The sequence below is a fragment of the Rhinatrema bivittatum genome, chromosome 14 (genome assembly GCF_901001135.1).
Source record: "Rhinatrema bivittatum chromosome 14, aRhiBiv1.1, whole genome shotgun sequence".
Classification (NCBI taxonomy): domain Eukaryota; kingdom Metazoa; phylum Chordata; class Amphibia; order Gymnophiona; family Rhinatrematidae; genus Rhinatrema; species Rhinatrema bivittatum.
In genome coordinates, this window is record NC_042628.1 from 51,057,200 (window position 1) to 51,069,714 (window position 12,515).

At 42.8% G+C, this 12,515-nt stretch overlaps 1 protein-coding gene across 2 annotated transcripts in view; it reads left to right on the forward strand.

The window, feature by feature from the left end:
• The first annotated feature begins 1,592 nt into the window (after positions 1-1,592).
• Positions 1,593-12,515, forward strand: part of LIPE (lipase E, hormone sensitive type) — a 62,833-nt gene continuing 51,910 nt past the window's right edge. For both annotated transcript variants that reach the window (XM_029576784.1, XM_029576785.1), the window contains exon 1: positions 1,593-1,755. In XM_029576784.1, coding sequence (XP_029432644.1) covers positions 1,665-1,755 — 91 coding nt within the window. In that variant the 5' untranslated portion in view covers positions 1,593-1,664. The remainder of the gene's footprint in view (positions 1,756-12,515) is intronic.

The window sequence follows — 12,515 nt, forward strand, 5'->3', positions numbered from 1 at the left end:
ATTCTCCCCATAACACACTGCTTTTCTGAACTTAGGAGAACGTTAAAAAAAAAACCATTTTTTTTTAAAGTGCGACAGCAGTCAGGTTAGGAATATGGTTGCTCATAAAATTGAGAGTCTATTTTCCTAACCTGCTGACAGACACCTCTCCTGGGCACCCGCTGCTGAAGCGGCACTAGGGGCACACAGTTTCCCCTGGTGCCCGCTTTTTATCACTGCAGCCAATTTAAATATTAAAATCAGGCACCCTGGAGAGGTCGATCGGCACAAAATAGGAGACCCAAGTGCTCAATCATGAGAGCCCGTTTTCCCGGTGCCAATATTGCATTAGCCAGCATGGGTTTTAAGTTTCCAGCTGCTCTGGGTACCTCCGATTTATCCAGCTAATTGTTCAGATGGATAAATTGAAGGCATTTTGAGCTGGATAACTTGTCCTGCTAAGTCTGGCTGTGAAGGAGGGCAGTTCCAAAGTTAGCTAGTTAAGTTTATCCAGCAAACTAGGACTTTGGCTACATTCAGTGACGCTCCTAATTAGCAGCACCACTGAATATCAGTCACAATTTGTCTAGCTAACTTTAGCTGGATACATTGCTTGCCAGGTTGCTGAATATTTACCTCTAAATTACCCCCATCTTATCCCCACCACGCTCAACCCCATTCTTCCCTCAAAGGGCCAGATTTAAGATTATGGTACCCATAGGCAGAAGACTAGGGGTGGGAGATTTTGCCCCAGGAAATCGAACTGCTGCAGCAGGTGTCCCAGCTTTTGGGCGCCTTCAGAATTTAGCATCCAAGGCACAGGCCTATGTCGCTTCTGCCTCAGTCCGCGCTGCGTCCTCACCCTTATTCGGTTCCCTCTTTCCCTGCCCCCACCAACCCTCTTCTCCTCGGCCCCTCAGCATGCTCTCCCTCTTTCTCAGCCCAACTTCAGCACTCTCTCCCCCCTCTCCTTTTTCTCAGCCTGAGCAAAAAAATAATAAATATTTAAAAACCCCCCTCAGATACAGGGCACAGCATTGAATGCGTACCCGACACTGACTTCTTCCTCGGGGTCCCCCACAGCGACATCTCACACAGCTCCACATGTTGAAGTGTTCTGTGCTGACCCCCCTTCAGGTACACTTGGTCCCAACGGGCGACTGACAATCCTGTGGCGACCTCGCAGGCGCAGCCGCCAGTCTCCAAGACCTCAAAGAGAGAACTATTGCTGCTGATGCCAGGATTAGGCCTGAACTAGTACTGCCACCAACAAGCCCAGGGTCAGCCAGTCCTGCTTTTGCCTCCGTTACCTGCTGAAACTTGCTCCCAGCTCTTTAAGACAGCCTCCACAAAGCCCGATTTGCAGACTAAAACCAATTGGAGCGGGCTAGCAACCGGAGAACCTGACCCAGGCGGGATGTGGAGGAAGTGAACGATTCCACAGACCCGTTCTGCTCATGTCACGTGATTTCAGCAGCATACTGTCTGCGGCTCCTTTAAGGGAGTAGGACTCGGGTTTGGTGACGTGAGAGGGCGAGGCGTTGGAGCGCCCGAACTGGTCAGGGGCCGCCATTGGTTGTGCACGGTGATGTCATAGACAGGTGGGGGCGGGTTGCCGGAGGAGGGAGGAGGAAGCCGGAAGCGATCGGTAGCGGCGGCTGTAGCGGCAGCGGCCGAGGAGGAGGATGAGGGGCAGCGAGTCCTCGCCCGGGGTCAGCGGCGGAGGTGCGGGGGCCGGAGCCGGGGAGAGCCGCGGCCAGCGGAGGCCCAGAGCAGGTAACGGGGACGGGAGAAAGAGGGGACGATGTAATAAGTGCCAGCGAGTGATCAAGTGTGATAACTTGTGTAGACAATGCAAAGCTATGGTATGCCGGCATCCCCCGAGCGGAGAGCAAACTGACATGGAGACAGCGTAATAGTAACCCCGCGTGCCACTTCCTCAGGATTATCGTGTAAGAGTGATGCAGTGTGACCACTTCTCCAGAGCTACAGTGTGTTAGGCATTGACATAATCTTTCTAGAGCTGCTCCGGGGAGAGAGAAATGTGTAATCAGGGCTTCTGATGGTAGGTTTTCAAACAATAAACTGATAAAAAAACCAAAAAACTCCCCGATGCAAAACGAAATAAAACAGGTGTATTTAAATTCAACTGGAAAGGTACACAGCAATAGTAGTTGAGCCATGAAAATACCGATAATTACTGATTTTTTTTTAAATTCTCATTTACTTCAAATTAGCTGGAAAGTAATCATCTAAATTTACAAACTATAAATATCTAAGAACAGAAAGCTAATTACATAATGTAACACTACTAAATCCAGACATATAGTGCAACATCTTTGGAGATAACTAATGTATGAAACATTTTTCCCAACACAAAATGGATGTGCACTTCAGTACATCAGACCTGTATCCTGTCCTTGAGAACAGGTAGAACATATCTTCTGACACAGTGTGAATACATGCATCCAGCTATGCAATGTAATCAGCCTGAGGTACTGATTTTTCTGGCCCAGTTGGTGCCATTTGAATATCCAGGTATGTTCAGCAGCTGCCACTTAAGTGGTGGGCAGGACAGGGGTGTAACTTGGAGGAGTTATTTATCTGGCTTAGCCGGATGAGTAGCAATATTTTGACTTAACGTGTTAAGTTAGACCTGCTATTGGGCAGGCCTAAAGTTAGGTGGATAAACTTATCTTGGTATATTCAGCAGCAAGACTGCATCACTGAATATCTTGGCTAAGTTAACTGGATAAGTTTATCCTGTTAACTTCCCTAGCCAGCTAGGTTTTGAATATCTACTTCTTACTGACATATACCATATGACTAACCACAGCTAGGTAAAGCTCATAGGACGGAGTGTGATCAGAGGGAGATCATGATCATATTAGGGATGGAATGTGTAATAAGATATGAACATTGTAATATATAAAATAATCACATACAGAGTTTTAAACACTTTTACAGCATGAAAAAACAAAAAATATTTGATTATGGGATGTAAATCAAAAGAAAATGAAATATGCATATGTTGCTTTCCTCCCCTAAACCTCATCGTCCCCTGACAAGGAACCTTTTTTTAACAGGACTACAAATATACACATTGTGGAAGCCTGCATTTAGCTAGGAAAAGGAGGACAGGTTTTGAAAATTGTCCTATGAATGCATAGATCCCCATTGATAGGGGTCCATTTCAGCATATATGACCAAGGTGCTGCAGACCAAGAACATATGTAGAAAGGAAAAATAGTAAACTGATAGATCAGGGAATGAATCGGATTTCTATTGATTTAGCAATAATCTATTTCTCTTGATTATGTTTAACCATGGCTAAATTGATGAGCCCATTTTATGTAATAATCTTTTGTGCTATGTTTTAGATATGGCAGTATTAAACATAAATCTAAGGAACATTTTTTTTTTTTTTTAAATGTCCACACAACTTCAAGTGAGCCGGAAAACTGGTTCTTTTAGCAGATTCTGGGCGTAAGAGCCTAGTATTTCTGGTAAAGTAGAAAAGGAGCCTGAAATATTTCTGGGACACTGGTCATTAGTGGAGACTTTAATAAGAGCAATAGTCTACTTCACACCAGCCATCCTATGCTTTTTAAAAGGCTGTACTTCCAGGGACACCCCTTCTGGCAATTTCGAAGGTACTGGACCTGCCTTTGCTTCAGAGTCCACAGCAAGAACGTAAAGCAGCACAACAGGCCCAGCCTAAGCCTGGGCCAAGTTTTTGACCATGCCCCATAACCAACAATCATCCTTCTCAGTAGGGGGAGGATCAAGTCGTACCTGAATTGTTGGGTTCTCAAAATTATGGATTCTGGAAATAGCTTATGTTTCTCCCAAATTTCTACGTATCCTCATTGCTCAGCCTTCAGTTCAGATCCATCTTGCTTAGCCTGGAGGTAGAGTCACTTCTCAGTCAATGAGCAATAGAACCTGTTCCACCCCATCAACATGGATAGGGGTTCTACTCCTGCTACTTCCTTATCCCCAAGAAAACTGGGGAATTGAGACCCATCCTGGATTTAAGAAGTCAGAATAAGAATCTGCTTCAGGAGAAATTCAAATGAACTCCCTTCACACAATTGTCCCTTTCATCCAGAAGAAGTCGTGGATGTGTTCCCTGGATTTGAAGGATGCTGATATCATATCCCTATCCATCCCTTCCACTGATTTTATGTACTTTTTGTGGTGGATTTCTCTCGTTACCATTACCAAGTACTCCCCTTTGAACTATTATCAGCATCAAAGGTCTTCACCAAGTGCCTGGCTGGAGTGGCAGCACACCTTCATCGCTAAAACATCCAGGTATTCCCTTATCTAGATCAGTGGTGGGCAAAATGTTTTGTGTGGTGGCCACATTACAAGTTATCAAGTGCAATGAGGGCTGGAGGTCGGAGTGGGGCAGGGCAGGGCAGGTCCTTGACACAGCAGGCATTTCAGTATCCAGCAGGCTTAAGTGCCATCATTTTTAGCACCCAAGGAGTCCCCTCAATCTTGGATCCCAGCTAGTAACAAAATCAGAAAAACCTTCAACCCAACAAGTATGAGGTATTTTCCAAGCTAGCAGACCACCTCACCTCAGTCACAAATGCAGGCCATAAAGTATAAATAGGAGGGCACGGACAAAAAACTGGACTGGAAACCACTGAAAGCCAGACTCGTATGCAGTGTAATAAATCAAGAACAGAAATATCACTATTCCTCATAAACAAAGTGAAGAAATATATATCGGTCATAAGCGTGAGGAAACCATACAAATAAAAAGCACATTTCAAAACAGATGACAAATAGAACTCCTAATAAGAAGATAAAGATAACAAAATACCCTTTAAACATTTCCTGAAAATCAAATATTTCAAAACAGCAGATATATCAAACACCCAATAATTAAAACTAATAAGGATAAAATAAAATTCTCCCTCTTCTCCATACCTGAAAATTTAATTTCCAGTCACCCTGAGATTGTAGACTTGGATTAAGAGGGGGAAGGAGAGGAGGGTGCACACAATCTTCCTCCTTTCTCTCTCATTACACACACACTCATGCATCCTTCTCACTCCCCTCCTACTTTCTCCCTCCCTTTTCCCCTCTCACTCACCTTCAGTCATTCACCCTCCTTCCCTCTGTCACTCAACCCTCACCCTCTTTCCTTCCCTCTGTCACTCACCCTTCCGCTCAATCCCCTTAGCTTCCATAACTCACCCTTTTCTCTGCTTCATTACCCTTTCCTCTGTCACTCACCTCTCATTCCCACTCACCCCTCAGTCACTCCCTTACTTTCCCCCTTCCATTCCTCCCCTTCCCTCTCAGTAACTCACTCTTACTCCCATTCACTCCTTTCTGTCATTCACCCTCCCACTCAATGTCCTTATCTTCTGTCACTCACCCCATTCACCCTTTTCCCTTGCTTCATTACCCTTCCCTCAGTCACTGACATCTCATTTCCACTCATCCCTCAGTTACTCACTCCCTTCATTTCCCTCCCCTCCCATCTCAGTCATTTACTCTTACTTCTGTTGTCACTCCCCCTCCTACTCAGTCCCCTTCCCTCTCAGTCAGTTACCCCCTCACTCCTACTCACTCTCTTCTGTTTCTTATTCTCACCCCTTCCCACTCAGTCACTAGCCCCTCTCTCATACCCACCCACTCACTCATTTCCTTCCTTGACATACTCGCCACCTCCCTCTGTCACTCACCCTCTCCTTCCACTCATTCATGTCATTCCATTTCACTCACTCACTATCCTCACCACTTTCCTTTCCTTCTTTCTCTGTCCCTTCCCTTACTCCCCTATTACTCACCACAACGGAGCCTTTCCTCATTAAGAACATAAGAAAATGCCATACTGGGTCAGACCAAGGGTCCATCAAGCCCAGCATCCTGTTTCCAACAGTGGCCAATCCAGGCCATAAGAACCTGGCAAGTACCCAAAAACTAAGTCTATTCCATGTAACCATTGCTAATGGCAGTGGCTATTCTCTAAGTGAACTTAATAGCAGGTAATGGACTTCTCCTCCAAGAACTTATCCAATCCTTTTTTAAACACAGCTATACTAACTGCACGAACCACATTCTCTGGCAACAAATTCCAGAGTTTAATTGTGCGTTGAGTAAAAAAGAACTTTCTCCGATTAGTTTTAAATGTGCCTCATGCTAACTTCATGGAGTGCCCCCTAGTCTTTTTACTATCCGAAAGAGTAAATAACCGATTCACATCTACCCGTTCTAGACCTCTCATGATTTTAAACACCTCTATCATATCCCCCCTCAGTCGTCTCTTCTCCAAGCTGAAAAGTCCTAACCTCTTTAGTCTTTCCTCATAGGGGAGTTGTTCCATTCCCCTTATCATTTTGGTAGCCCTTCTCTGTACCTTCTCCATCGCAATTATATCTTTTTTTGAGATGCGGCGACCAGAATTGTACACAGTATTCAAGGTGCGGTCTCACCATGGAGCGATACAGAGGCATTATGACATTTTCCGTTTTATTCATCATTTCTTTTCTAATAATAATTCCCAACATTCTTTGGCGCGGGGGGTGAGTGTGTGGAAACCCCGTTGCACCGACGCATCGGGTCTCTCCTCACTGACAGGGATTGGAAATCCTGCCAGTGAGGAGAGCCCCGAATCAGTGTTGCAATTGGCTCTTACATTTGCTGTAACACTTACGAGGGGGAAAGACAGGTAGGGTCTGCACCACACGGCATCCGGAATAAAGATGCATTTGGCTTGCTGTGAGGCTTACAGAAAGCTAATCCCATCTTTATTCAGGATGGCATGCATCACAAGCGTTCACCTGCCCCGCCCATCCTAGTGGAGAGAAAAGTGATTGGCTGCTTGGTTATCTCTTCCCCCTCCTTCGGGTGCCAATGTTGCGCAATTCAGCACATCATTCAAAGGGGCCTGCATAAGCCTTTGCTGATGTCGTTGCTACATCATGGGCCGCATTTAATAATAATTTTAAAATGTTTGGTGGGCCGGATTAAAGTAAATGATAGGCCTGCTTTTGCCCGTCCCTGATCTAGATGACTGGCTAGTAATGGTGAATTCTCGGGAATGTATTCTCACATCCTTGCAATAGTCAATTCAACTCCTACAGTTATTAGGCTTCCTAGTAAACTTTGGAAAATTGATTCTAGTTCCCAGCAAGAGAATAAAATTCATAGGAGCATGGATAGATTATCTGAAAAAAAAAAAAAAGCCTTCCTCCCATTAGACTGGGCAAACGTGCTCAGAATCCTTGTATATCAGTTGCTGAACACAGTGCAGATAAGTCAGAGACATTCTAGTTGTCCTGGGACACATGGTGGCAGTAGTTCATGCTACTCCTACACTGGGACCCTTGCTTCCAATGGACCCGACTAACTTAGCCATTGATGATTTTGGTGGATGTCTCACAGGAAATGAAATAGGAGCTTCACTGATGGCTACAACTAGTCATTCAATGAGCAGACAATAATAATAGGCCAACCATCAAAGATGGATGCTGAGTAAGAGGAGGAGGGACATCAAGGGCCAACAATGTCCGTAAGGTTCAAAAGCAAAAGAGTTCAGTCGTCAGCATCAAGCCAAATAATTGTATAAATAGATTCACGGTCCCCTGACACAAGCCATGTTTCGAAAAGACTGCGTCAGGAGGAAGCCTAAGAAAACAATAAAAGGTTAAAGACAAAAAAACATATTTTTCAAAAGACAAGGCCATGTGCATCTGAGAATACAAAAAGAGATGAATATGAACAGGATACAGTGGTGGTGTTTTCTTATTCCCCTAGGTTTGTCTCGTGCATTTTTCTTCCCTCAGCATTCCTTTGACACCTCAAGTTACCTTTACATATTAACTCACACTTGCTGTTATCTTTTTGAATTTTTCATGTGACCGGCATCTCTGGGCCGATGGCAGTCATGGTCACAACATTCTTTTTTGCCCATCTGATTTTTTTTTATTTTTTTATATAGATGCAGTCAGTATCCCCTGAGATCTTTCTATATTGTCATTTGTAGGCTGGCTGATCAGCACACTGTAATTGGTATACTTCTGTAATTTACCCCTTGTGACTTTCTTTCTCTCCAGAATCAAATGATTACCCTAAAGCATTATTCAGAAATCCCTTTTCTCTTTATTCGCTTGGGATAAGTTGTCTCAAATCCTATTTACCTTTTCTATATATTATTTTTTGATCTCTCAGCAGATTTATTTCTTTGCCCCTGAATGATTCATTATTATTTATTTATTTATTTATTTATAGGATTTATATACCGGATGTTCCTGCATAATATACATATCACCCCGGTTTACAAGGAACCAGAACTATCGCCTCATTAGCGGTTTACATTGAACAGATTAAACAATTAACAAATTAGTAGATATTTGCTGAACAGTTAACAAGAAACATGCAAGGCGCAAGGAGGAAACTTAGTGGAGCTTACAGTGAACCGAAAAACATGATTATATGATTATATACATTTCAATAGTGATCTCTTCGGGAACTTGGATGCCTGGGGCTGGGGAAGGAGCGACTAAGCTGAAATAGTCATTCTTCCTGCTCTTAGGTCTCAGGGAATGCTTGTGTGAACAACCAAGTCTTAAGTTTCTTTTTGAATGTAGTATGGCAAGGTTCAAGGCGAAGGTCTGGAGGTAGCGAGTTCCAGAGTGAAGGGCCCGCTGTGGATAGTGCGCGTTTCCTCAGGGAGGAGTTCGCCGTTTGGGTGATTAGCCTGTTCTGGTACGCACTTCTAGTCGGTTTCTTGGAGGTGTGTAGCTGAAGTTGAAAAGTTAAGTTGAGAGGAGAGATGTTATGTAAGGCCTTGTGTATCATCATTATGGATTTGAACTGAATCCTGTATTTAATTGGAAGCCAGTGGAGATGATGAAGGATTGGGGTGATATGATCCCTTTTTTTGGCGTTTGAGAGAATTCTTGTCGAGGCATTCAGGACCATCTGAAGTGGTTTGGTGGTGCAAGCTGGAAGGCCTAGAAGGAGAGAGTTACAGTAGTCCAGTTTCGGGAGTATGATGGCTTGTAGGACCATGCGGAAGTGGCTTTAGTTTCTTTAAAGTTTGTAGTTTAAAGAAACATTCTTTTGTTGTGTTATTTATGAATTTGTTGAGGCTGAATCCGCTGTTTGGGTGACCCCCAGGTCTCTTACTTGATGCGAGGTGTATATTATAATATACTCTCTATAATATAATATACTCTCTATATATACTCTATAATAATCTATAATATAATATATATATTGTATATAATATATATAGAATAATATACTCTATAATATACTCTCTATAATATACTAATATAATACTCTATAATATACTCTCTATGTATATATATACATAGAGAGTATATTATGATATACTCTCTATGGCATTTCAGGTTCAGTACTTTTGATTCGGCATCACTCTTTGTTTAGATGAATTTCTAAGTACTTGTGGGTAAGTCTGTTGTTGAAGTATACACTTGCACAATCATATATTATGGATTATATATTATATAGCCCTTTATATATTATGGGTGCCTTTTAAATGTTAAAATAAAAAATATTTTTTTATTAACAAGCACACTATAACATACTTAGATGTATTTTATTATGTATAATTTCTTACACTGTACCTGTTTATATTCATCTCTTTTTGTATTCTCAGATGCAAATGGCCTTGTCTTTTAAAAAAATTTTTTTTTTTTGTCTTTTAACTTTTTATTGTTTTCTTAGGCTTCCTCCCGACGCAGTCTTTTTGAAACACTGCCCATGTCAGGGGGACCGTGAATCTATTGATACAATTACTTGGCTTGATGCTGATGACTCAACTTTTTCTTCCCTATATGTAATAAAACTTTGCTTTTGAACCTTATGGACATTGTCCTTCCTCTTATTGACTAAACTCTTCATCCTCCAAGACAGGACACCACTTCGTTTGCCTCCTCACCAAGTAGCATTGATGACAGACGTCTCTACAAATAGATGGGGAAGCCCTCACAGGCCCCTTCCAGGACTTGGTCATTAAGGGTCAGTTTTTCAAATCAACCTCCTTGAACTACGAGTCATCAGATACTGTGTGACAACTTTCACAGATCTCCTCCAGGAAAAGAGTGTTCTCAGTCGAACTGACAAAATCAGGTAGCCATGTTCTACGTGAACAAACAAGGTGGCATGGGCTCATGGACCATCTGTCAAGAGGCAATAAAAATAAGGGAATGAGTCTGCAAATATCACTTTTCTGCAAGCAGCCTACCTTCCAGAGATTTCCAACATGTTAGCAGATCACTTCAGCAGAGAATTTTGTCCACACAAATGCTCACTGCAGCAATCACTGCCAATAGACTGTTCAGTCCATGGGGACTTCCAGCAATTGACCTCTTTGTGCCAGAGGGAAATAGAAAAGTGGAAATAGTTTGCTCCATTTTTCCCAGCAAACTCCATCAATTCCATTGATCACCAGGATGGAGCAAAAAGTAGTCAAGGACTGGGCCCAGCGGATTTTTATTGTTCCAGCATGGCCCAGACAGGTTTGGTTTGTGTTTCTGGTACAGCTGTCCAGCATCCATCTGATCCATATTGGGGCAGATCTCATCTTTACTAACTCAAGAGGAAAGATGTCTGGATTATCTGAACCTTCCTTCCTTTAACCTGATAGTAAGGATGTTGAACACTAGCTAATTGCCGATTTTTTTTTTTTTTTTTTTTCCTTACCTAAAGAGGTTGAGGATATCTGCCAGGAAATAGTCTACTAGAAGAGATTGAAGATTTAAATGGAAACTGTTCTCATCTTGGTGACTACTGACTTCAGAGGATCCCTTTGCATGCTTTCTGTGTCTGCCTTGGTTCAATCTCAGTGCCACAGTGGCCTACCGCTTTCAAAGTGAGGGTAGGCCAATCTCCACTCATCCATTGGTATCTAAGTTCATGAAAGGCTTATGGCATACTAAACTTCCAGCTATTGTTCCATGGAACCTGAATGTGGTTCTGGCACAACTAATGAAGCCACTGTTTGAACTGTTGGAATGAGCTTCTTTCATATTTCTCTTATGGAATTTTTTTTATTCCTAGTTGTAATCACATCAGCCAGAAGAGTCTGTGAACTCCAGGCTTTAGTTCCACAATAGAAAAGTGCTCCATATGCACCCAAGGTTTCTCCCAAAGGTAGTATCGGCTTCTCCAGTTAATTAAGTTATCATCTTACCTACATTATTTTCAAAACCACATGCACATGAAAGTGAAAGTCTCATGTGCATGTGGTTTGAGTCCTTAGAGCATTGGTTGCTAGAGGAAAAGAACTTGGCCACATCATCTGGCCTCACAGCTTTTTGTCTCTTAGCGGTCCTAACTATATGGGCATAGAAGTTGCCAAACAAACATTGTCTAATGTGTATGACACATTGTTATGCTCTAGTGGCCATTCAGATCACAGGCTCTGTTAAGGCTCATCAAGTGAGAGCTATGGCCACAGTGGATCATCTGAGAGCAGTACCTATGGAAAATCTCTGCAGAGTTGCAACTTGGTCATTCGTGCACACTTTCTTGTCCTGTTACTGTATGGGAAATTTTATTAAAAAGTGACAGTAAATTTAGACAAGCAGTTTTGCATAGCTGTTCACTTAGTTGTCCACTCTCCACGGTGGGGTCTGGGTTGCTTATTCAGTAAATGCTCCACTGCAACTCTCAGCTTGGGACTTCCCATGTCATGGCTAATTCAGCCCTGCATATTGATGGAGAAAGTAAGTTTGCTTATCGTAAACAGTGTTCTCCGTAGACAGCAGGATGAATTAGCGATGCTAAATATCTGCCTGTCTTCCTAGAGAGTTGACTGCTTAACTAGTCTTAGCTCTAATATTGACTGAGCGGGCTCAAGAGGCAATACCTAAGCAGGAATTCCCGCACCTGCTCAGTAGAGAGAAAGCTCTTTGAGCTTAAAGAGAAGGTCTGTTCTGCACAGTCAGATGATGTCACCCATATATCATGGCAAATTCACCCTGCTGTCTATGGAGAATGCTGTTCACGGTAGGCAAACTTGCTAAATATGTACACATTTTGTTAGGATAATTACATTTTGTCTTTTTATTGTTTGTGATGTAGATTATGATTATGTGCTGTTCTGTAATCCATTAAGCGCCTTCATCCCTACACGATTTGTGGTTATGCTTTGTTACCTCGTACAGCAGAAAGCACTGATGTGTGTTACATTGTCTCTTACAGCTGGGAGCTCTGAGATATTTATACTACACATTAGTAGTACCTGTTAAACAGTTGTACATAACACTTATCAGTGCTCCCTGATGTAAGAGATATATAACACATCTGGGAGTTTCCTGCTAGAAATGGTGATTATAATTGTTGAGCCCCTGCCCACACACTCAGAAACATGCTTGCCAAACCTCCACCATCCACGCCCTTCTCTATAATGGTCATAACCCGAGCCACCACATCCCCTATCCACACACTCCAAGCCATGCCAGCATGGGCCTGGAGCAGGCAGTAACTCTGGCTTCTTGTCACCTGTTCAACTTCCCTCTGTCCATACAAACCCACAT